This window comes from Anolis sagrei, chromosome 5 (genome assembly GCF_037176765.1).
Source record: "Anolis sagrei isolate rAnoSag1 chromosome 5, rAnoSag1.mat, whole genome shotgun sequence".
Classification (NCBI taxonomy): domain Eukaryota; kingdom Metazoa; phylum Chordata; class Lepidosauria; order Squamata; family Dactyloidae; genus Anolis; species Anolis sagrei.
In genome coordinates, this window is record NC_090025.1 from 73,564,572 (window position 1) to 73,591,446 (window position 26,875).

General features: G+C 39.1%; 1 protein-coding gene across 1 annotated transcript; it reads left to right on the forward strand.

The window, feature by feature from the left end:
• On the forward strand, positions 1–23,857 carry NMU (neuromedin U). The gene is made up of 10 exons (XM_060776182.2): positions 1–293; positions 4,953–5,011; positions 8,220–8,267; positions 8,373–8,432; positions 9,674–9,703; positions 9,808–9,858; positions 12,163–12,234; positions 18,535–18,588; positions 19,180–19,219; positions 22,983–23,857. Exons 1-9 carry the CDS (start codon positions 131–133, stop codon positions 19,213–19,215), a joined length of 573 nt encoding a protein of 190 aa, XP_060632165.1. The 5' UTR covers positions 1–130; the 3' UTR covers positions 19,216–19,219; positions 22,983–23,857.
• The last annotated feature ends 3,018 nt before the right edge of the window (positions 23,858–26,875 follow it).

The following is a 26,875-nucleotide window of genomic DNA, read 5'->3' on the forward strand; positions in this document are numbered from 1 at the left end:
CCTCCTCTTCCTCCTCCTCCTCCTGTCCGGGAGATTTAAAAGTCCGCTCTGTTTGGCTGGGAGTTGCAAAGCCGGGAGGAAAGCAGCGGCGGCAAAAAGCGCGCCAAAGGCAGAGAGGTGCCCAGGAACCATGCAAAGCCGGGCGGGCGCTTGTTGGCGACCCCAGCCTTCCTTGGCAGCCTCGGAGGAGGGCGGGAGAAGCCTTTGCCGCCCCAGGAAGATGCCCCTCGGGTCGGGCACCCCTTGGGGGCTGCTCCTCTTCCTCCTCGCCTTTGGGGTCAGCTCCTGCAAAGGTAAGGGCTCTTCCCACCCTCCCCTCCCTTCGCCACCCCACGCCTTTCTCCCTCTTTCAGGCGCTCCTTCTGTCTAGAGATCTACTCCTCCCTCCAAGTGTCCCTCCTTATCTTTTCTCCTGGGCTTGCTTGCTTCTGAGATCTATATGGATGCATTTGTATGTATATGTATATTTATGTCACTTTTGGTTGTTAGAGGTATCAGGCTGGATCTACACTGCCCTATATCCCAGAATCTGATTCCAGATTATCTGATTTGAGAGTTCTAGTTTTTGTTTAATAGTTTCAGTTGTTAGGTTGGATATCTCTTTTTATTGTTAGAGGTATTAGGCTGGATCTGCACTGCCCTATATCCCAAGTTCTGATTCCAGATTATCTGATTTGAACTGAATTCTACACTGCCAGATAATCTGGGATAAACAGATAATCTGGGATCAGATCCTGGAATATAAGGCAGTGTAGATCCAGCCTCATATCCTACAAGCAGTTTGATAATATCACCTAGATCAGATCATAATTAAAATTCATATATATATATATATATATATATATACTTAGTTATAATTATATTAATTATGATATGATTATTCTTAATTAGGATATAATTTAGATAATACTACAAAACTGCTTGTAAGATCTGAGGCTGGATCTACACTGTCCTATATCCTAGGTTCTGATTCCAGATTATCTGATTTGAACTGAATTCTATGAGTCTACACTGCCAGATAATCTGGGATAAACAGGTAATCTGGGATCAGATCCTGGAATATAGGGCAGTGTAGATCCAGCCTCAGATCCTACAAGCAGGTTTGTAATATCACCTAGATCAGTGTTTCTCAACCTGGGGGTCGGGACCCCTGGAGAGGTCGTGAGGGGGTGTCAGAGGGGTCACCAAAGACCATCAGAAAACACAGTATTTTCTGTTGGTCATGGAGGCTCTGTGTGGGAAGTTTGGCATAATTTTATCATTGGTGGGGTCCAGAATGCTCTTTGATTGTAGGTGAACTATAAATCCCAGCAACTACAACTCCCAAATGTCAAGGTCTATTTTCCCCAAACTCCATCAGTGTTCACATTTGGGAACTTTGAGTATTCATACCAAGTTTGGTCTGGATCCATCATTGTTTGAGTCCACCGTGCTCTCTGGATGTAGGTGAACTACAACTCCAAAACTCAAGATCAATGCCTGTCAAAACCTTCCAGTATTTTCTGTTGGTCATGGGACCTTGAAGGAGCTGGGGGTGGTGACGGCCGACAGGGAGCTCTGGCGTGGACTGGTCCATGAAGTCATGAAGAGTCGGAGACGACTGAACGAATGAACAACAACAACAACATGGGAGTTCTGTGTGCCAAGTTTGGTTCTATTCCATTGTTGATGGAGTTCAGAATGCTCTTTGATTGTAGGTGAACTATAAGTCCCAGCAACTACAACTCCCAAATGACAAAATCAATCCCCCCAACCCCACCATTTTTTAAATTTGATTGTATTGGGTATTTGTGCATAATTTGGTCCAGTGAATGAAAATACATCCTGCATATCAGATATTTATATTACGATTCATAATGGTAGCAAAATTACAGTTATGAAGTAGCAACAAAAATAATTTTATGGTTGGGGATCACCACAAGATGAGGAAATGTATTAAGTGGTCATGGCATTAGGAAGATTGAGAACCACTGACCTAGATCATATCACAATACATCATCTCTCTCTCTCTCTCTCTCTCTCTATATATATATATAATTAAAAATTATCATAATTAAAAATTATGATATGATACATATATGTGTGTGTGTGTGTGGGTGGGTGTGTAGAGAGAGAGAGAGAGAGTTGTTGTTCATTCGTTCAGTCACTTCCGACTCTTCGTGACCTCATGGACCAGCCCACGCCAGAGCTCCCTGTCGGCCATCACCACCCCCAGCTCCTTCAAGGTCAAGCCAGTCACTTCAAGGGTACCATCCATCCATTCATCGTGCCCTTGGTCAGCCCCTCTTCCTTTTTCCTTCCATTTTCCCCAGCATAATTGTATTCTCTAAGCTTTCCTGTCTTCTCATGATGTGGCCAAAATACTTCATCTTTGCCTCTAATATCCTTCCTTCCAATGAGCTGCTCTCTCACCCCCTCCCTCTATATATAATTATATTTAATTATAATTATTTTAGTTATGATGTGATTATTTTTAATTACGATATGATTATTGTTAATTATGATATGATCTATATAATACTACAAAACTGCTTGTAAGATCAGAGGGTGGATCTACACTGCCCTATATCCCAGGATCTGATCCCAGATTATCTGCTTATCCCAGATTATATTATTTGGCAGTGCAGACTCATAGAATTCAGTTCAAATCAGATAATCTGGGATCAGAACCTGGGGTATAGAGCAGAGTAGATCGAGCCTGATACCTCTAACAACCAAAAGAGATATCCAACCTAACAACTGAAACTATTAAACAAAATCCAGAACTCTCAATCAACCCAATAACACTGTGCAACACCAGTTTTGTTCCTGGGTTATAAATGTCGTTTCCTAATTGGTTCTATCATAAAAACATGGGGCAAGTTTATTAAACTGCCCATATTTTGTTTTAGACGGACCTCCTGCAGCACATTTTTGCTATGTTTTTCAAGGAATATATTTTTAAGTTTCAACCAATTTGACCTAATTTGTGGCAGCCACAAAAACAAAGTTTCTGAAGTAGAACTATTATTTTCAAAATAAGTACTGCCCATTTAAACAGGAAATAACACTTTCAAACCAGGAACAGATTTTGTTTTCACATTTTGTTACATATTTTCAATAAAAAAGCTGTTTTTTTAATCATTCAGTAAAACAGTAAAAGTGTGAGACCCGAAATTCAATGTGCCTTCATTGGTCTTAATATGCATCTAAAGACTGCATTTCAATATTTATACCAAGCCAATGCAGAGCATGGTATAGTGTTGGGTATATAATAGAGAGCAGCTATGAGTCTCTCATGTAGAGAGATAAAGTGGATACAAATAACAACTACAACAACAATATAGAATAAGTTAGGGCTATTTTTAATATTGACTCTTAAGTAACCAGAAATTAAATTTATTTGACGTCGACTAATCCCTATGGATGCTTGTTAACTGAGAGTATACTGTACTATAACTACATGACTATCAAGGGAACTTCGGTGACTTGCAAGTCATATAATATCCACTACATTTATCTCCTCTGTGTTTTATCGATACACATGAATATTTAACTTGTATCCTTTTAACTATTTTAACTTTCACTTGTATTTTATTTTAATTAGCTACCGAAGCCTAAAAATTACCCCTGTAGTTTTGCTTAGTAAACACCATACTTATTTGAACTTTTCCATTGTTTTTTCTTTAATTAAGTTAATTAGTTTCTCCATTTCTTCTAGGTTATTAAAACCCTTCTGGAAGTCATAAAAGGCTTGTGTGTATTGCTGTTATAAAACAGATCTAGCTTCTTTCTTCCATTTTTCTGTGTCTCTCTCCAACTCTGGTGACCCACTGCTCTGCTCTCATTGCCTTCGATCAAACATAGGGCCCTTCCACACAGCCATATAACCCAGAATACCAAGGCAAAAAATCCCACAATATCTGCTTTGAACTGGATTATCTGAGTCCACACAGTCATATATTCCAGTTCAAAGGTGATAATGTGGAATTTTATTCAGCTGTGTGGAAGGGGCCATAGACGGTTGCAGGATTTTACACTGACCTTGAGAGCATTTTGCCTGTTTACTAATCATATAATACGTTGAACTTTTAAAAAATGGAATGTCTTAAATAGAAATAAATCAGCCACCTACACAATCTCAAGGGCTCTGGTATTCCTTGCTAATTGATCCCACTGTTGAGGAATATAAAATAAATTTTAGAATCCTGCCCTATTTGAGATTATACATTAATATTACATCAATTCTGGTCACTCTTCACTTACCTACTTGTATTCTTAACTAAGTATCTTAAGTGTAATTGCTACAATTTTGAAATATTGTTTCTTTCATTCTTTTCTCTGCTCGAAATTTAATTAAACATTGTGAAAATTCTCAGTCAATATGTTGAGGTAGGATCTTCCCACGATTTCATTTTTTTCTTGTACAAACACCACTGGAATGAATGGGAGCAGTTGAAAAATATAAGCCTATGCAGTTGTTTCATTTTACAGCACAGTGTGGTCCTTAATGAATTATGTTCAGTATTGGTACTGAAGTTCAGTGTTGTTGAAATTGATACATGTATGATCTTGAGCTTGGTGTAGGTGCTAATGTGTAAAATAAGAGAACAATTTTTTTGCTTATGATAATTTATTTATTTTCACTCTCCTGTTTGTTCACAGATATCTCTGTGTGATAAATCATATTATCAATAGGAAATTTTATGTATTTAAAAAATATATTGTTTTATAGTGTACATAATAAACAAAACGGATGAACAAAAAGAAAGAAGAAAAGAAGAAAAATATGCAAAAGGTTTACAGAAAGGTGTAGAGTCATTGCTCATTAAACATATGAAAAATCAGAATTGGCTGCACAATTATACCTTAACATTTCTTATCCCTCTATCCCCACACCTGTGAACCCAACCCCCATGACCTCTGAGGAAATGTTATGGATTTAAGAACAGGAAATGTCTTCTTTTTTCCAGGTGCACCAACAGCACCCCACATCCTGCAAGGAGAACAAGATTTACAGTTGTGGAATGAGGTAGAGAAGAATTTCCCTTATATTATTTGCTTTTAATTTTGCTATTGTTTATGATGTTGGCATGCCAATTCCAGACCTGTTATATGTGAAAAAAGAGAGTGAATAGGATTAACAAGTAAAGATTATAATGGGACACAGTAAACAGGCATATGAAGGATTCCAGCAAAGTACAAAAATGTGGCCCACAACTTTGTGCTAGCATTCAGATTAACTTGGATTTTTGTATGTGTCTGTAAAAGAGAGAGTGTTTTTCATTTACTCTATATATGCATGTATAAATTGACCTCATGTATACTCCAAGGGCAAGTTTTAGGACCAAAATTATGTATTTTGATATGACCTGTGGATACATCAAGTATCACAAAGAGGGACAACATTAATGCTGCCTTGGGGGTTAGCGGCCTCCGTCCACTGCCATTCAAAAAACCCAGAAAGGTTTTGATAGAGTAGGGGGGGGAATAGCGCTGCTATTATGTTTTCCCAGAATGGACTAAGCTTTCCCTTTCTCTGCTCTACTCAGAGAAGAGAGTGGTTATTTTTTTCATAAGACTTACTTTTAACTCATGGATAAGATGACCCAGGTTTTGGGGGATTTTTTTATGTGCATGTTGATTTTTTGACTAAAATTTGTAGACGTGTACATGTGTATACAGATTACGTTAAGCACTTTTCTAGACTCATACTGTTGCACTAGAGCAGGGGCCCTCAAACTTTTTAAACAGAGGGCCAGATTCCAGTCCCTCAAACTGTTGGAGGGCCGGATTATAATTTGAAAAAATATGAATGATTTCCTATGCACACTGCACATATCTTATTTGTAGTGCAAAAAAACAAAAAAAATGCATAAATCCAGTGGTTCCTCAATACAATAATTAAAATGAAGAATAATTTTAACAAATATAAACTTATTAGTATTTCAATAGGATGTATAGGTCTGCTTTTGACCGATGAGATAGGATTATTGTTGTGTGCTTTCAAGTCATTTCAGACTTAGGTTGACCCTGAGTGAGGGCCGGGTAAATGGCCTTGGAGGGCCATATCCGGCCCCCGGGCCTTAGTTTGAGGACCCCTGCACTAGAGCCCTGAAGCTTGTATTCACCACAAACCACACAGATAATCCAATGTAAGGGTTTATTAAAACCAGAGTATAATAAAAGTTGAAAATATGAAAAGTAAGCAAATATAAAAAAGAATAAAGGTTTACATGTTATGTCCATCAAAGCCAAGGGTTCCAAAAATCCCTTTGGAGAAAATCTCTTAGATCAATCCAGCGAGATATGTAAGTACAAGTAAATAAATCCAAGGTAAGCAAAACTTTGTCATTCAAAGACAAGGTACATGAAGTTAAAACTATGTCTCACAAAATCAGATCACAGAAACAGCTTAACTCTTGATTACATGTATTCCACGGCTCTTCCTGAGAGGTCTGTACCTGAAAGCAGTGTTGCTCTCACAACTATTGTATCAACATGAACCACTTTTAAAAGCCAAAAATCCCTCCCATAAGATCACTTCATTTGCACCTGGTCTCCTTAACTCTGAGCCAGCAGGAGAATTGCCTGCCCTGTTGACGTAGCTCTAATCTCTCTGACTTCACAAACATTCATCTGCTCCAGTTTCCTCAGACAATACTCCTGGTTGGTTCCCATGAAAATGGCTTTCACCGTTCTGCTGGGAACCACCAGGCAAAACCAAAACATTGCTGTCGGAAGATTCCAAAACATTTCCCTTTGGCCCCTCTGAAACTATCCCAGCATCCCCAGCCTCATCTTCTGAGAACTCAAAATCTGATCAGGCTACAACAAAGGCATGCAATGATGCAGGCATCCTCAAACTGCAGCCCTCCAGCTGTTTGGGCCTCCAACTTCCAGAATCTCTAGCCAGTTTGTTCAATGCTCAGGAATTCTGGGAGTTGGAGGCCAAAACAGCTGGAGGGAAAGCAGTTTGAGGATGCCTGCAATGAGGTGTTTGAAAATCAGTTGAGAACATTGCTTAAAATCATCACAAGGAAAGAAGAAAACATCAAGAGGGTTAAGCAAGCCTTTGTGTTGGCTGGTGTGTTATTTAACATCAGAGAATGCTGTTGTACACCAGAGACACCTGTGGAATATACCCATCTTTACACTTTTTTGGAATGGAATGTCTCTACATTTCAGGTTCAACATTATTGTGACAAGAAGGTTAAAATGTTGATAGGAAGGGAACACATAAAGGGATATTGGTTTATGGACTTTCATAGCACAGCAGACCACTAACTACAGTTATAAGGGAAATATGAGGCTCTGAACAGCAGAAGCTTCATATGGAATTGAAAATTCCCCTTTTAGGTTCTTTTTTGTGAGCATTACCATCTCTCCCAAGAAAACATGCTTTCAAGGTCACATAGCTAATCATGAAGAAGCAGCAGAGTCACTGGGAGTGAGGGGTTGCATACCAGATCGTAACTGTTCTAAAAGGTACAATTGTATATGGATAGAGCATTGTAGTTGATAGGATACTTGTAGGGGCTTGTATCATACTAGCCTTAGTTCATTTGCATTGGCTAAAATTGTTATGGGATGAGTTTAAGGTGTGGGTCTTGACCTTTATGTCCTGAATAGCTTGAGGTATGCTGATTCGAAGGACTGTATTAACCCATTTGCACCTACCTGGCCAGGTGCTGGTGTCTGATCTGGCAGAAAGGACCAGGTTGCTGCATACTAGAGGCAGTCTCAGGACACATCTCTCTGCTTCCAGTACAATTTCTCCATCTTTCTGCTTCTATTACCATTCTATTAAATTGTCAGATATAATTAGACTTCTCGTGTTCTTACATGAGTATTTGTGAATTATTGTAATTTTCTTGTTGCAAATTATGATTCTTACCTTTCATTAATCTATCTGTTAGCACTTGATTCTGATGCTATTTAGTGTTTATAAAACCTGCTTAAAATTCATTTACTCCCCATTAGACATTTACTTTTCCATTGATCGACAGGTCCTTTTTCTGGTTGTCTTTGGAATCCCATATTCATCTGAGTTGCTGATATATTTGAAGCAGCTCTGAGTTGTTTTCTGAATATATATAATTGTAGGGACATTGAATTGTCTGACATTATCATTTTGACATTACAAATTGTAGAGCCTCATTTAAAGTTCAGTTTCCTTGTTTTTTTCCTCAATTCAACCTTTTTCTGTCTTGTCCTTGTTCTTTTGTCAATCTTTATAGATAGATGATGTGTGTTCTACATACCTGACCAGGGAATCTCCACCTCAGGTCAGCTCAATTTACAGAATATAGTTATAGTAATGCTGAATTTTTCAAAGCAAGTGCTATCAGTTTAGTAAACTCATTTCTAATATTCTGTTTCCTTGCCTTTAGTCCACTAATACAATGGAAGAGCTTTGCTTTTTGGTTCTGGAATTTCTGCAAAAAACTCAGGTAATGGCAGTTAACATTTCACTGTATTTCTGAAACATGATTGACAGATCACCTTGTACAATGCATTGTGTTATAAGGAAGATCTATGCCGATATTAAGCACTAACTGGTTTCTCGGTTGTGTGGTTCCACAACAGAGGTCACTCCAGGGACATCCATAGACAACTGGGTGGTAGTTAGCAAAATTACTGCTCAGGAACATTAATGATGTACTGTTGAGGTGAAGTGATCTAGGAAGAACTATTTCCTGACTGGATAATTCAAAATAGGTTATTTATTCTCTGTCTAAGGGAATTAATACATTACTTCATGTATACATTCAAGAAATTGCTCTGCTTGGAAAAGCAACAGGACAACCATCAGTGGAAGTTTGGGCCCTTCCACACAGCCATATAACCCAGAATGTCAAGGCAGATAATCCATAATATCTGCTTTGAAGTGGATTATCTGAGTCCACACTTCAATATAATCCAGTTCAATGTGGATTTGATGCAGTTGTGTGGAAGGGGTCTTAGATGAATCATGGTTACTTTCACTCTTTTCCAATTTATATTAATGGTGAGCAAACAGTATGCTTATTGAGAAGTAAAGACACAGCCAGATTGAATAGATTTTATTTATACCTAGGACTGCAGCCTCAAATCAACAATTAGGAATCTACAGATTCAGTCATCCTTATGCAAAAAGCTCGGGATCAGAAGATTGTGTGTGTTTTTTTAATGCAATACCTGTGAATGAGGAATGGGGATTAAAGGGACCAGTCACACACCCAGCGCTGACAGAGTTCTTCAGCATTTGTCAGCACACTTTCTACCCTTTTATCAAAGGAATCTCTCTGGGCTGAATGCAGATGGCGGGCAATGGAGTCATTACTTGTTCATCTTCATGGCTGTTTCCAGGGCACTAACATTGCTATGTGCTGCCATTGCCAGGTGGAAGGTAAATGCAAAATCATATGGGAGACCTGCATTTTACAGGGGACTCCATCCCCCCTCCCAATTATTAAACCCTGAAGGAAAACTCAGTGAACACTGGCCACGTGACTAACCCCCCTTTCCCCAAATATGAAAGTGATTAATGTTTTAGTTTGTCAAGTATTTCATATTTCCAGTTAAGGGAGACAGATAGGGGAGACTCAACCTGTATAAGCAAATGTAGTGTCTATTGTACCACACTGTTTTGCATTGTCATAAAAATGAACCATTCTGCATTGTCATATGACTTGTGTCAATATTTCCACAGGAATTAGATGAAAAGGACATCACAAAAAGGGTAAGTTGTGTTTTTTTTCCAGTCTTTTTAAAAGTATGTTTAATACCTGTCTCATAATGGTCACCTCTTCCAAAATAAAATCCACATTTAATTTCTTTGAACAGTTCTTATTTCATTATTCTAAGACCCATGATATGGGCAACTCAAACAATCTGGTAAGTTAAACTGCCCTTCTTCCTGTGAGTAAACCTGTGCCTGCATCTAAAAGCAGCATAACATCATTATTAATCTGACTTCATTTAATCTCTCCAGGTAGAATTATTGATAAACTTTGTGTTAAGCGGTGGGGGGGGGGGGGGGGGACGACGACGAGTTAATCAGGTGCTGCTTTTAAAGTGCACAAAACATCACGACTTGTCCTTCATGTACATCTTCGTCCTTGCAATATCAGTGTTCTATGTCTATGGTTGCTGTTGTCAAAGTCTTTGTATATTAATGGGAAACAGCAAGAATCCTTGCTCCAAAGTGTTGTATAATATCAAAATAGTATGTATTTATTAGGGAAAATAGAATATTCTTTCTGACAGTAATGTAATATCTCGTACAAAATAGCGTGGCCATGATTTTTCCAAGCACCCTGATGATTCTTTTGAGATTTGAGATATCATGTTACTTTTGAGGCTATATATTATTTGATGTCCATCTTATGACACAGCCACCATGTTTATGTCCTACTGTAACAGCTAGGAAATGAGAAAAGATGTATTCAGCTATGTAGCTCGGTAAATGTTGAAGACAGCTTGAGACCCATTTTGGCAGAAAACTGAAAATATATCAAATTATTTATATGGAATTTTTTAAAGTAAAAACAGTTGTATCATACATATACCTAACTTAACATAGGACTGTAGAACAATTAGTTTTTTAAATCTTGATCTTTTGTTTTGAGTCCCAATGGTAGAATGTGTAGATTCCAAGACCACGTTTATGGGTAGCATTCACATTGCCTTGTGCACATTAGTTGTGTGAAATATTTCCCACTTGTGTAAAAATAGTGTGAAGAATAATTAGAAACATCTGGTGTACATCCACTGCAATCCAGTTACAGTAGAGTCTGTAACATTATGTAGTAATTACTGTATTTACGAATTTAGCACCAAAACATTGCAATGTATTGAAACAGCTGTGGATCTGGGTGGGAGGCAGACTGCGTTGGATAATGCAGAACATTGGATGAGCAAAGGTCGGATAAGCGAGACTCTACTGTATACCAAACGTCTGATGCCCTAATAAGCCAATCTATGGCATTCATTATTAGAGCTTGTTTAGATTGGCAGGTTCTAGCTGGCCACTAAAATGTGTGGGCATTGTGGCAACAGAGAGGAATGAGAGCATGCAAAGATAAGAAATGAAAAAGTTAAGAGGTTAAGAATTTAGAAAATCAGGGATTTATTGTATGACTTGTGGGCAGAAATCAAGAGCTTCATTTTTAATCATACAAAACTGCAAATGGCTGCTTTGCTTTTGCATCTTCCAACTACTGAGGAATATTGAAGGATCAAGGCTAGAGTTGTGTTTAAGCCACTTTGACCAACAGAATTTTTGTCTTGCAATGAGTGTATTGATTAAGAATTTCTGAAGTGACATAGTATTCATGGGGTGCTGAGTAAAATCAAAAAGGCACTGCTTTTCGCCTGGGAGAAGTTACCTTTGGGGGCTGCAACTCCCAAAATATTCCAGCCACCCACAGTAGCCATGCTGGTTGAGAACTGGAAATTATCATCTCCAAAAAAATAATGTTTCTAAACACTGTATTGTTCCTTGATTAGTGATAATTCATTCTTTGTTTTGTGACTAAAAGATGCCCAGAAACTAAGAATTATCCTGTTGTTTCTTCCTGATCTAGAGTTGTGAAATTTTTGCTTAGAATTAGCTTTTTACCAGGATTGTTTTTTGTTTCATACCTACAGTGGAAGACAGGCTGCTTTTTTGTTGGTTGAGAGAGCAGTAGTAAAGCCAGTCAGTAGATATTGCAGGTATAAGTGAAACATTGACAAAATCACTCTAGCAAGGAAGTTTGTTTGGCAATGAAACAGATTTCCCCCAAAAGTGGTGACTCTGCTTTGCTTGGGATATTTAAGCATAAGGTGATCAGGGAACTGTCAGTTGTTATGGTAGCATTCCTCATTACATACTGTATTGACCACAAGGCTGCACCAAATGGTCTTAGCTCTGCATGTATATTAGTTCAAACATGCAAATTAACACAGTAATGAAGACCTTCTGACATTATGATTTCCATCATGAATGGCCTTTATGATGTCCATCTGTGAAGTAAACTACAATTTCAGAAGCCACCCAAGCAGTCTAAAAGTATGCTCCATTAAGAATTGTCTGTCCCTTGCTTTGCATGTTATACGTATGAGTTATTGATGCATTTAAAAGCTTCTGTTTTATTTTTTACTTCCTGAAGTCAGGATTTTGTTGTTGCTCATATGTCTATATTCATGCCCTTTTAGTTGTCTGTTCTGCATCCTTTGCTGAAACTTGTTCCCCAACTGCATGAGACGAGGCTGAAGAGATACAAAGACGTATGTAACTTTTTATGCATTGTATGCAGTTGCATAAAAATAAACAGTTTTCATTATTTTCTTTCTTTCTTTCTTTCTTTCTTTCTTTCTTTTAAAAGCACAGCACATTTATCCTTGGTTATTTTACTCAGTTTAATCATGCTTGTGAACGGAGACATTATATTCCATTGTGTTCAGTGAGGTCCCTTCTATACGCCCAGATACAATCTAGATTATCTGCTTTGAACTAGATTATATGGCAGTGTAGATTCATATCATCCAGTTCAAAGCAGATAATGTGGACCCCTCCCAGCAGGCCCCAAAACAACCCATAAAACTTTATTTATTTATTTATTTATTTACTTACTTACAGTATTTATATACTGCTTTTCTCATCCCCTGGGGGGACTCAAAGCAATTTACACAAAAATAATGGCAAAATTCAGTGGCTTACATACATAACTTACCCAGACAACATTAAGGTCTTCATTGTGTCCTCCTGGTGCTAGGAAATGATGCACCAGGAGATTTGGGGGCGGAGGTGGGGACAGAAGGGATGTTCTGCCTCCCCCCCCCTCCCCGTGTAATTTCCTCATGCCAGGAGGATGCAAGTAGGATCTTAATGGCAGCCGGGTAAGGTTTTTAAAAAAAGTTTTAAGGGTTGTTTTGGGGAGCTTTGGGGTGGCTGCATATCATCCTGGTAGTTACAGGGATGGCATGTAGCTAACCCCACAGGAAAGCCTGGGTTTTTTTGGGGAGAGGAGGAGTTATCTTTAGTGTTAGGCATCCTATCTGAAATTAAAGCTAGATTCACAGTGTCATATAAGTGGACAGTTCACATTATCTGCTTTGAATTGGATGACAGGAATCTACCCTGCCATATAATGCAGCACTTGAATCATAATGTCCTGAGGCCTAAACATATAATCCACCATGTTGGCACACATGCCTTGTAGGCTGAAGCTTATGGACCTAATCCAATGCTGGGAACCTATATTTGATGTAATAATAGCAGTATCAGTGGTACCACTGCTGTGCTTGGGAGTTACTTTTTGTGACAGAACTTTTTTCCAGGTTGGTCTCCACAATTCCAGTTCTTGGGCCCCTATTTATCGCATTGTCCTTTTCCTAAATCAGATACTTGGGTCTTCCATAAGCATGGTATTTAACAAATTGATGTGTTTATTGATAGGTTCCATTTGGAAATGCATGATCAATGTATTAATCTTTCAATTAATATATATCCAGGCATAGATGTAGAAAATAAAACATTAAAGATTTACTGTATTTTTACTAATATTAGTACCATACACAATGAAATACCTTAGTTAACATGAAGTCAAATGAGTTTTTAGATGTGAGGGAGGGTACATGCAAATTTAAAGTTTTATTTCAGTTTTTTAAAATGTTACTATCACAGTGAGGAACTCAGAACATTGTAAGCAGCTTTCAGATCAAGATTCATTTGTTCTCTTGAAGCTTTGTAGTAACCCAGTTCCAAGTATGTGTGGTTTAGAGTAAATCCTACTGACTTCAGCGGAGTTTACTCTGTCATTGTTGTGCTTTAGGCCTCTTCTACACTGCCATATATCCAGTTTAAATAACATAATCTGGATTTTATATGGCAGTGTAGAAGGGGCCATAAACTTCAGTTCCTATCATCAATGAACATTCATGAAGTTAACAAGGACTTTTGGGAGTTAAAGTTCAAAACATGTGGAGAGTCAAAGTTTGAGACCATTATGTTATAAATTCCCCCTTGTATAATTTTAGTTAATCTAAGGATAATTATACACCATTTATAGTTATAAAGCCAATTATCTGTTCTGCCTGTCACTCACTTTAATGAGGCTTTCTCCTATGTATATACAGAATTGTAGTCTTCACCAAGCATTTCTACAGCAAAATGTTTTGCCAGCATCCTCTCAATTTCCTGCACTAATTAGGCTTGTCCACCATAACTCTGAATACCAGATTTCCTTGAGCAAAATACTCACTTGAAAGAAAGTCTGTTGTAGTATCACAGGATCTTTAGGAAATAACCTGCAGGTCACTAGGCATAAGTAGGGGTAAAGTATTGGTTTCATTGGTTAACAAACATTTAGTGTATTTATCTGACAAATCTGATTTAAGTCACAGATTGATCCCAAGCTGTAATATATGCATTCCTTTAAAAGGGGAATTTCTGTTTATTTATGTATTTATTTATTTATCGTGTCAGGCAACCAAACAGTAGAACTGTTCGGAATTTCTACTGATCTGCTCTGACACATTTTGGTTCCATCTTATTATAATTTACAATTCGTAGCTCACTTTTTCTTCCAAAATAACTGAAAGCAGCTAACATAACTCAGATATGCAAGGTTAAAATTAATAAAATAAATTAGTAGGGACACTTAAGTGCAAGGACATAGATAATGTATACGGTAAAGGTTGTCCCCTGACATTAAGTCCAGTCATGTCTGACTCTGGGGTGTGGTGCTCATCTCCATTTCTAAGCCAAAGAGCCGGCATTGTCCATAGACACCTCCAAGGTCATGTGGCCAGCATGACTGCATGGAGTGCCATTACCTTCCCACCGGAGCGGTACCTATTGATCTACTCACATTTACATGTTTTTGATCTGCTAGGTTGGCCGAAGCTAGAGCTGACAGCGGAAGCTCAGTGCTTTAACCCACTGTGCCACCGGGGGCTCAGATAATGTATATCCTCCAACAATTCACAGATAAAAATAATAAGCCCAAGCAACACCAAAGTGTGGTCAAGCTGGCAAGAGTCTCCAATGTTGAGGAAGCATCCACAACATAGGAGAAGGCGAAACAGTTTACTTTTGTCTGAATCTACTGAGAAGAGCAAGAGCCTGACTCCCTTCTGTCCCCACTAGAAGTTAAATGAGTGTGAAGTGCCTTTGTACTTTGAACTCAGCTCCTTCTACATTGTCATATAATCCAGATTATCAAATCAGATAATCCACATTATCTGCTTTGAAATGGATTATATAACTCTACACTGCCATATAATACAGTTCAAAGCAAATAATCTGTGTAAAGGGAGCCTCAGATTGTAGATTTAAGGGGGAAAATGGAAGGAGGAGGGAGGTAGTGGGCGATGATCAAGACTTCCTCTGCTAAATAGGAACAGCTGGAGAATAAGGATGACGACAAGGAGGGGTACACAGGAGAGAAGAGTTTCTTGGGCACGTTCTACACTGCCATATAATCCTGATTATAAAAGCAGATAATACACATTATCTGCCTTGAACTGGATTATATGAGTCTACATTACTATATAATCCAGTTCAAGTGGATACTCTGAATTTTATATGGCAGTGTAGAAGAGGCCTCAGACCCCTTCTATACTGTCATATAATCCAGATTATCAAATCAGAGAATCCAGGTTATCTGCTTCGAACTGGATGATATGACTTTACACTGCCATATAATCCAGTTCAAAGCAGATAATCTGGATTTTATATAGTAGTGTAGAAGAGGCCCCAATTGTCCTATACTATTCAGCATTTTCAAGATCGTTGCAATCATCTTAAATTGAGTATGTTATTAGTGTAAATAAATAAAGTCATTGGTTGCCCTCTCCCTTATTTGGAAGAACTGTATAGGTCCCGCAACATTAAGAAAGCTCAGAGCATTCTTAAGGATCCATCTCACCCGATATATTCTTTTTTTGAAATATTACCATCTGACAGAAAGTACAGGATGACAAAGACAAGGATAAACAGACTGAGAGTTAGCTTTTGTCCTAGAGATGTAACTATATTGAACATGGTTTCACATTGATGTGGCATTGGAGGCTGTGGAAGCATGAGTGTGTTGTTTTTGTGATATTTGCTGGGAAAAGCATTTCATTTCATTATACAATGTACAATGACAATAAAGCTATTCTATTCTATTATATAGCAGTGTAGCTCCAGCCTGAGAGAGGTGTTCTCTGTACCTCTTCAGAGGTACAGAGAACACTTCTCTCAGGCTGAATCTACACTGGTCAACTTCTGCTGGAAATTCTGGAGGAAATTGACACAAGAATCATGTTGGGAGCCTAGAAAACACACCTCTTTGGGCATTGCTAAGTCCTCTTGTATGGTTACATGGGATGCTTCCACTGGAAGCCTAGGACATTGTTCATTTCAGACAAGAAAAATAGCGTTCCAGATTATATGCATAAATTGTATTACACAAAGGGACCTGGAATAAATCCTTTATTCAATGTATAGTTCCTACTGTAAGGCAGCTTGCCAAATAAGATACAGAAATACTGGAACAGTCCTTTGACCATTTACAGTGTCTTGTTGTATGTGAAATGGGCTAATGTTAGTGCATATAAATACGCAAATGGCCTACAGAAAGGACTAGACATTCTGGGTATTTTTGAAAGGGAGAAATAATTGGCTCAACCCCTTATCAGAGATGACCTCTGGATTTTTCAACAATCTTCTGAAGTGTTCTAGCTTCACTATACACCAGGTAGGGTAGGTGCAGCTTTTTAGACTGATCTTCAACATGCTTTTTGGCATGGATCATTTCTCTCTTTTTCCTTTCCTTTCCAAACCATCTGATTCATTTAGGCCTGTCCCACAGGATGCTGGAAATATAATTATTAAAGATGAACTACCCAACACCTCCTCACTTGCCTTTAAGGGCAAAGAGAGAGATCGTGATTTTAACAAAACTTTAATATGTGACCTACTAATAAATATTTCAGAGCATTTGTTATTAGCGCCTGATGGTTATAAAAATGTAACCCTGTATTTGGGATAAACACTGATCACAGTGAGACATCTTTTGAATAGATTTATATAGAAGTGAAATATTAAAAACAATCTATGTGAACAACATTGAACTAAGGTGGGTTGGTTGACATTGTTTAACAATTTAATATAAATTACTTGCAGTTTAAAGTACTATTGCTTTATCCATGGATTTGTTATCCATGGCTTCAGTTAACCATGTTCCAAAAATATTCCACCCTGGCAATGTTTGTGTGCCTCTCTCTAGGGGAGAATTAATGCAGTTTGGCATCACTGTAGTTGGCATGGCTCAATGCTATGCAACCATAGAAATTGTAGTTTTACAAGCATTTTAATCTTTTCTGCCTGAGAGTACTGGTGTTTCACTAAACTACAAATCCCAGGATTCTATAGCATTGATTCATAGCAGTTAAAGTGGTGTCAAGCTGCATTATATATCCAGTGAGGATATACCCTAGGTCCTCCAGTGGAATTGTTTATGAAGATGGTAGGGTTGAGTTGATCAACAGCTTGGGAAACATACTTTTTGGACTACATATCCCAAAATCCACCAGATGGCATGGCCATTCCTTTAGTGACCATGTAATCTGCAAATGCTGAGTGTTGCCATTCAAAAAATAACTTCAGGAAACTTTCACCATTTCCCACAAACTCCCATAACTGAGTGTTTGAAGATATTTCTCTCATTTGACTCAATAATTTACTATTCAACAACTGCTTTTCAGTAATGATACATATTTATTACTAGCTTGGGTACTCAGCAATGCCCGAGTTATTTGAAAAAGTCAAATTTTTTAATTGTACCAAATGCATAAGGTTGTGGGTAAACCCCAAAAACCCCCATCAGTACTTAAAGTTTGTTATGATGGGCAAGTTTGCTCTAGATGCATCATCGGTGGGGTTCACTATGCTCTCTGGCTGTAGGGTAAACTACAACTCCCTTTATGGTGAGTAAGTCCCCTCAAACCCCTCCAGTAGGTTGAGTTAGTCATGGGGGTTCTGTGTGCCATGTTTGGTCCAGGTGTATCATTGGTGGAGGTAACATTTTCTCTGGTTGTGGGTGAACTACTACAACTCCTAGAAAGGAAGGTCAGTTCCCCCCAAACCTCTCTAGTAATCAAATTTCGCCATATCGGGTATGTGTGCCAAGTTTCATCCAGATCCATCAGTGTTCACAGTGCTCTCTGGATGTAGGTGAACTACACCTCCCCCAAATCAAGGTGAATTTTCCGCAAAGACCTCCAGTATTTTTTGGTGGTCATAGGGGCTCTGTGTGGCAAGTTTGATCCAATTCCCTCTTTGGTGGAATTCAGAGTGCTCTTTGATTGCAGGTGAACTATACATCCAATACCTACAACTCAAAAATGTCCAGGCTAATTCCCCTCCAAACCCACCAGTATTCAAATTTGGGCATACTGAGTATGCATGCCAAGCTTGGTCCAAATCCACCATTGTTTAGGTTCATAGTGTGAACATACTGTGCCAACTTCTATCCTTTCTGGTGTTGTATCCCCATGAAGTTTCAAGCTGTCTTTATTAATAATCTATTCTCATTTCAGGATGAACTTCGAATACCTGGAGGAATTCAAAGTAGGGGCTACTTTATTTTCAGGGTATGTAGATTGGTGTTTGTTTCAAACCCATGGTTGTATTACAAAACATGAGAGTATTGTCAGAATTTGGAATAAATTTTTTTTAGTAATTCCTGGGCTGATTAATACATTATAGTCCATTATAGGGAAATAGATAATAAAATCAAAACGTAAATGTGGGTCTATAAATTTGAATGTATAGTGCAGAAACACTGAGCTGAACATCTACGTCAAGGGAGCTTCTTTACTGGTGAGACAGTGAATCCACCCTGGGTTTTAATTTTTTTAAAATGAGCTATCCAAGGTTCTGGTCCTAATTTAAATTCTGATTCAACCCAGAAACATATTCTCCACCCAAGTGACAAAATCTGTCATGCAGTTAAAATTGATATTAAAGTCTGAGGGCACTTGTCATCTGTCCTTGAAGTGTGTGCTTTTATCTAGTTTTGAAAATGTTTGGCTAGAACTCAAAGGACCGCTACTTAGCTGACTGCAACACAACAGTTCCTCAAAGAACTGTTCCTCAAAGAGCTTTAATAATGTGCACTTTAAAAATTCTTCAAGAAGCAATTTAGTTTCCTTACTGTTTATCCATCATTATTTCTTTTCCAGCCACGCAATGGAAGGAGATCGGCTACATTTCCTTAAAATGGTATTGACTTGATTTTTCAATCAGAATTAATATTTACAGGCTGTTCTATACTGGCTATGCTTTTTGAAAAAAAAGTGCTATAGAACTGTTGTGCTAGAAAAATGTGTGCTTGCTATGAATAAAATTTGATTAAATTCACATTATGCCCAACACCCATGTACTTAGCATTTTGAAGAAGTAATTCTTCAGGATGACACCTAAGGATGGCTTTGCTGGTTTATTATTCATCACACTGAATGAGTCATTAACAATCTGTAATATTATACTGGTAGAGAAGAGCAAGTAAGAAATACGGCTCTTGAAATTTTCTGACATATAGGCAGTCCCCAAGTTACTAACAAGATAAGTTCTGCAGGTTTGTTCTTAAGTTAAATTTGTATGTAAGTTGGAACAGGTACATTTTTAAAGTGTAACTCTGGTCAAATATAGAATCTATTTGCTGCTTCTTTAACATGGGTGATTTAGGTCTCCTCTACACTGTCATATACTCCAGATAATAATATTTATACCCCGCCACCATTTCCCCAAAGGGACTCGTGGCAGCTCACAAAAGGACCCCAAAGTGCCGCACACATAAAATACACAATACATAAGCACATAAAATGATGACAACATAAATTTACACAACGATTACACATAAAACATCACATAATAAGATTTTAAATTCCATAAAACGCAGAAGTACCTATGGATAAAAATGGCTGTCTTCAAGTATCAATCCAGTGTTGGAGTGAAGCAAATCACTAAGTCCTTGAGTCTAGCCATTACAATTCTAATGAAAACCGAAGGCCTGTTCAAAAAGCCATGTTTTCAGATTAGACTGAAAAACTTGGTGGAGACTAATCTAATCCCTCTAGGGAGGCCATTCCAGAGCCGGAGGGCCACCCAAAGAAGGCCTTCTCTCTTGTCCCCACCAACTGTGCTTGAGAGGTGGGACTGAGAGAAGGGACCATGGGAGATCTCAGAGCCTGCACCAGTTCATAGAAGGAGATGAGGTCTTGAATTACCAAATTATCAGATTATCAAAGCAGATTATCAAAGCAGATAACCCACATCATCTGCTTTGAACTGAATAATATGAATCTACACTGCCATAAAATCCAGTTCCAAGCAGATAATTTGGATTTCATGTGGCAGTGTAGAAGGGACCATAGTGTAGAAGAAAGTTTGCTCTCTCCACTTCAATTTAATGCAGAGCTTGGGCTTCCATTCCCATAGGAAAAACTAGTGAACTGAGGAGGGAGTGATATAATAATAATAATAATAATAATAATGATGATGATGATGATGATGATGATGATGGACTCTTAAGGCTCTTGAACAACCCACAACTCTGCCAAATTGGAACATGATACAAGAAGGACTCTCTTAGGAAATTGCTAGTCGTCTCTGGTTCTGGAGGAAAGCAAGAGTCATCGCCATCTTGAAGCCAGGCAAAGACCGTAATGACCCAAAAAGCTACAGACCAATCTCCCTGTTGTGCCACCTCTACAAAGTTCTGGAGAGACTTATTTTGCATAGAATTATGGAAAATATAGACCCCTGTCTGATCCCACAGCAAGCTGGCTTCAGAAAAGGCAAAAGCTGCACATCGCAAGTGCTGAACCTGACCCAGCACATAGAAGATGGTTTTGAAAGGCAGCAGATCACAGGAGCTGTCTTCATAGACCTGTCAGCAGCCTATGATACTGTGAACCACCGCCTCCTCCTGAGAAAAATGTATAATATCACAAAGGACTACCACCTCACCCGCCTCATAGGAAACCTGCTACAAAACAGGAGCTTTTTTGTTGAGTTCCAGGGCCAGAGAAGCAGATGGCGGAAACAGAAGAACGGCCTGCCTCAGGGGAGCGTGCTTGCTCCATCCATGTTCAACATCTACACAAATGACCAGCCACTGCCAGAAGGGACAGAGAGTTTCATCTATGCTGATGATCGTGCCATTACTGCTCAAGCAGGGAGCTTTGAGATAGTAGAACAGAAGCTCTCCGAAGCTCTAGGTGCTCTTACTGCCTATTACAGGGAAAACCAGCTGATCCCTAATCCATCTAAAACACAGACATGCGCCTTTCACCTTAAGAACAGACAAGCATCCCGAGCCCTGAGGATTACCTGGGAAGGAATCCCACTGGAGCATTGTAGCACACCCAAATACCTGGGAGTCACTTTGGACCGCGCTCTGACCTACAAGAAGCACTGCCTGAACATCAAACAAAAAGTGGGCGCTAGAAACAACATCATACGAAAGCTGACTGGCACCTGGGGATCACAACCAGACACAGTGAAGACATCTGCCCTTGCGTTATGCTACTCTGCTGCTGAGTATGCATGCCCAGTGTGGAACACATCTCATCACACTAAAACAGTGGATGTGGCTCTTAATGAGACATGCCGCATTATCACGGGGTGTCTGCGCCCCACACCACTGGAGAAATTACACTGCTTAGCCGGTATTGCACCACCTGACATCCGCCGGGAAGTAGCAGCCAATAGTGAAAGGACCAAGGCAGGGACATCTCCAGCTCATCCCCTGTTTGGGTATCAGCCAGCACGTCAACGACTTAAATCAAGACATAGTTTTCTTAGATCTACAGAGACACTCGCTGGAACACCCCAGCAAGCGAGAGTCCAAAAGTGGCAGGCCCAAACCCAGCACCTCAATTCATGGGTGATACCAGATGAGAGACTCCCCCCTGGGCACTCAGAAGACTGGGCGACTTGGAAGGCGCTGAACAGATTGCGCTCTGGCACCACGAGATGCAGAGCCAATCTTAAGAAATGGGGCTACAGGGTGGAATCCTCGGCATGCGAGTGCGGAGAAGAACAAACCACTGACCACCTGCTGCAATGCACCCTGAGCCCTGCCACATGCACGATGGAGGACCTTCTTGCGGCAACCCCAGAGGCACTCCAAGTGGCCAGATACTGGTCAAAGGACATTTAACCAAATACCAAATTTACAAAATCTGTGTGGTTTTTTTTCTTTCTTTTTTTTCTTTTTCTTTTTAATCTCTGTGTTTGTTTTGCTCTGTTAGAATTGTAATACAATGGTTGCTGATGACACGATAAATAAATTAGGAAATTGCATTTGCATCATCATTTTTGTGATTAGACTAAAAGAAGGATATGCTCAGAAATGCAGTAGTGGAAGGTCTGGAATAATTTAAAAAGGGTGCATCTACACTGTGGAATTGATGCAGTTTGGCAGCACTTTAACAGCCAAAGTTCAATATTAGGGAATCCTATGATTTATAGTTTGGTGAAGCACTAGTGCTCTTTGGCAGAGGAGGCTAAAGACGTTGTAAAGCCGTTACTGCCATGATTCCATAGCATTGAGCCATGGCAGTTTAGGTGGTGTCAAACTGCATTTATTCTGCAGTTCAAATGTACCCAAAGTCACTTCACTAGAAAACAAGCGGGCACAGATCTTGTATTGAAACCAATGCAGCAGATGTATAATGAATGATATCAATATGCTATTTGACACATAGGTCCCTTTTATTGACTGACAGAAAAACATAATAAACTCACATGCTGACATGGAGAGCTTTGTAAAAACGTATTAAGCAAACTCAGTAGGATTCATTTGTGGAATAAAGTATTACTGGTAAGGGAATAACCCTTGAGTTGTCCTTTGTACTGCCTTGTGTGTTCATTGATTGCTACCTTTTCAGGTTTTTTGTTGTTGTTGTAAATTCACCATGAATTATGTTGTTTTTTTTAAAAAAAAATATTCAGTGTCAAAACCTTCTGTCTTTTTCAGAATTGTTCATCCTTGAACGTAGAATCACCGTACGACTACAAACAAGATGAGCATCTTATCCTTTATTACATATACAACTGGATTTTTTTTAGATATTTTATTCACAAGTCAATTTCTATAATTAAAAGTGCAATATAATCCTCTGCATGTTTACTTACTAGTAAGCCACATTAAGCTTATTGGAGCTCACTTCCAAGTAACAGTGTACAGGATTGTAGCCTGAGGCACAAATGTTTCTTTCTTGAAGCACCTCGAAATAATTATGTTTCTCCTTATTATAATGTTTGTAACTGTGTGTAATAAAACTAAAATAATAATAATTTCGGTGTTGGCATAATTGCATGCAAAAAAACGTTGTCAATAGCAGAAATGCTAAATAAAGGGTTCCCCTATCCTTTTATTGTAAATAAAGGCACTCAGTAGAGAATTGTTTTTAATGAGAATATTTTAATGAGAATTTTTCTGGTTTTAGTGTCATCTTTTTCATGGTGTGGGTCTTGTGATTTGCAATTATGGTTTAAATATTTTTGTAATATAACTGGTCGGCTAATAGCTAACTTTGAATCAAATGAGCCATCCTTGCATTGTGTGAGAATTTTGCTGCCGAAGGAGCAAAGCAATGGAACTATAGTCAAGGAAATTTTGAAGTGTAAAATCTTACAAACAGGAGAACTGGGTGCCATGAATGCAAATCGCATTTAAAATACACAGAGAACAGTGCCAGTTACTGAGATGACTAAATCCATTTGTAGCAGAGGGGTGCTCACCCAGATTCTGACATTAACCACGAGAGCAATCTGCTACCCTTTGACTAACAAAATATATCAAGCCATTCCATCATCGCTTAGGACTTACTTTGTGCTTGAGATCCTCAGAAGCTGTGGAACACGTTAAGTTAAAATAAAGTGCTTTTGTGTGCCTTCTGTTCTTCTCTTGTGACCAATGAATAGCCACAATATTCCACTATGTATCAGAGAAGGAGAAAAGTGTTAATGCTCTGTAGTCTCTCTCCTTTCAAAAAAATCAAGCACAGCATCATGTCAGATGATACCCGCCATATACACAGAAGAGAGATTAGGAAAACATTGGCCAGGATATGTCTTCCTGTGGGATATGTCAGCCTACAGAAGTCACTCACAAACAACATTTGTTTATTTTAGGGCAGTAGTTCTTAAACTTCCTATTGCCACAACCTTTTAATACAGTTCCTCACATTGTGGTGACACCCAAATTTTTCGTTGCTACTTCACAACTGTCATTTTGCTACTGTTATGAATTGTAATGTAAATATCTGATATGCAGGATGGATTTTCATTCACTGGACCAAATTTGGCAAAACACTCCATAAACACAAATTTGAATACTGATGGGGTTGTGGGGGATTGATTTTATCATTTGGGAGTTGTCGTTGCTGGGATTTATAGTTAACGTACAATCAAAGAGCTTTCTGAACTCCACCAACGATGGAATTGAACCAATCTTGGCACCCAGAACTCCCATGACTAACAGAAAATACTGGAAGGGTTTGGTGTGTAATGACCATGAGTTCTGGAGTTGTAGTTCACCTACATTTAGAGAGCACTGTGGATTCAAATCACGATGGATCTGGACCAAACTTGGTACAAATACTCAATATACCCAAATGTGAACACTGATGGAGTTTGGGGGAAATAGACCTTGGCATTTGGGATTTGTAGTTGCTGGGATTTACAGTTCACCTACAATCAAAGAGCATTCTGAACCCACCGACGATAGCTCCCTGTCTGTTTTCTAACAGGAAGAGAAGGACAGGTGGAGAGATTTTCAGCCTTTTCTGGCAAAGGGGTTCCTAAGGCAAGCAGAAATATGTGTTTTCTGATGGTCTTTGGTGACCCCTTTGAAGCCCCTCATGACCCCCCCCCCCACCCTGGTTGAGAAGCACTGTCCAAAGGCTATCTCTCTTCTTACTTTCCTAAGATTATTATGGAGACTAAAGTCCAATACCTGAAAGAAGGTGGAGTTTCACAAGGCAGCTGGAATTCTGTAGTTGTTCTATGGGCTCCTCCCATGTCTTCTTCAGAACTGGCAGCATTCTGAAACAGTTTGTTGGCCTTTCTACGTACTGGGCTGAACAGCTGTATGTAGGTTTGGGTCTCATCTTTCAGACGACTGGAGGGCTGGGTAATGTGGAAGTCATTTTGCCACCCACGAGGAAGCTAACATGCAGGTCAGAAAAGTGGGATATATCTGAAATGGAATACATTTAGGATGCATTTATTTATTTATTTCAAATATTTGTATCCCGCCCTTCTCAAGCCCTGGAGGGGGACTCCTGGCGGCTTACAATTCGATGCCCCCCATATACAAACAAAAGAAACAGCAGTTACATAATAAGGAAAACATTAAATTAAATTAAACTTAAATCCATTTAAAATAGTACTAAATTGGTTGGCCATATCTAAAACTGAATTCTACAACCAACGACTTAGTCCGAAGCTTGTCCATAGTCCATTTTCGTAGCATTGTCATAATTTTTATTATCAGCCTGCTACCCAAATACTTGGTCTCACAACCATTTTTTCAACTATTTCCTAAAGGAAAAAAGAGGGAAGCAGTTGACCTAATTTTGCTGGGGAGTAAGTTCTACAGGCGGAGGGCCACCACCGAGAAGGCCCTGTCTCTCGTCCCTGCCAAGCGTGATTGTGACGGTGGCAGGATCGAGAGCAGGGCCTTCCCTGAAGATCTTAAGCTTCGAGGTGGAACGTAGAGAGAGATAAGTTCAGACAAGTAAGCTGAGCTGGAACTGTATATTTGAATTTTTAGGCAGCAACATTCATTCCTTCATTAAGTTCAGTCATGAATGCAGCTCAAGCTGCCACTTCAGTAGGAACTGCTATTTCTGTCTGCTTTTTTGCCTTGATCAAGAAGTACTTTGCCATCCATGTAGCCCCTTATGCAAGATAACAAAAGTAATATGATTATTTTAGTTGCCTGTTATTTGTTTAATAATTTACTACCTCTAAAAGATGAATTATGTGGAATGGGCATATTGAGTAGCTGTTCCAGAAATAAAGTGCCTGTGCAAACAACACAGGCAAGGAAGAAGCTAAACAGATAATTCCCACCACCCTCCAACTCTCCTTCCACCACATGCTGTTGGCAGGACCCAACTAGTAGCATCAGGGTTGTGAAGAAGAAATTGACTGAACATGGTAGTGCTCGGTAGAGAGTAGATGGCTGAAGGTATGATAGAAGGAATATAGAGATAGAAGCAAAATGCTAATCATGGTCTACTTGTTGATTCGTCATGTAATCTACACCAACCATTGAGTAGATAAAATGCTTCAAGATCAAGCAAAAAATTGTTAAAAGTTCTGAAAACTGAGCTGACCAAGAAAGCAAGATACATGAAAATATTTAGGACATGTTATCCACACTGAGGTGTTAGAAGCTTTATTCAGCACACAGTGAAGAACTTGTCCATCATTTTGCAGATAAGCTCGCTCGGATTTGATTTGACTCTGGCCCCATCCACACTGCCATATAAAATCCAGATTATCTGCTTTGAACTGGATTATATGGCAGCATTGACTCATCCAGTTTAAAGCAGATAATGTGGATTATCTGCTTTGATCACCTGGATTATATGGCAGTGTAAGAGGGCCCTTACAAACCACATTTGATACAACATTGTAACCTTGTGCACCTGCTTTTTTAGTGTTGAGGGATACTTTTCAGTGTGTGTAGTCTGAGCATGTGGACAGAATCCTTGGAAAGATGAGAGCCATCACGTGTGTTAGACCCTTGTTCCTTCTGGCTCATTAAGCAGATGAGAGGGGAACTGGGGGAGAGGGTCACGGAAATGATTAATGCTTTGTTGCATCACGGCAGGGTCTCAGGATCCTTCCATACAG

Coding starts and splice junctions, on each gene's coding strand:
- NMU (XM_060776182.2), top strand. CDS start 131: ATGCAAAGCCGGGCGGGCGCTTGTTGGCGACCCCAGCCTTCCTTGGCA. Junction 294..4,952: donor TGGGGTCAGCTCCTGCAAAG/GTAAGGGCTCTT, acceptor TCTTTTTTCCAG/GTGCACCAACAGCACCCCAC. Junction 8,268..8,372: donor CCAGGGAATCTCCACCTCAG/GTCAGCTCAATT, acceptor CCTTGCCTTTAG/TCCACTAATACAATGGAAGA.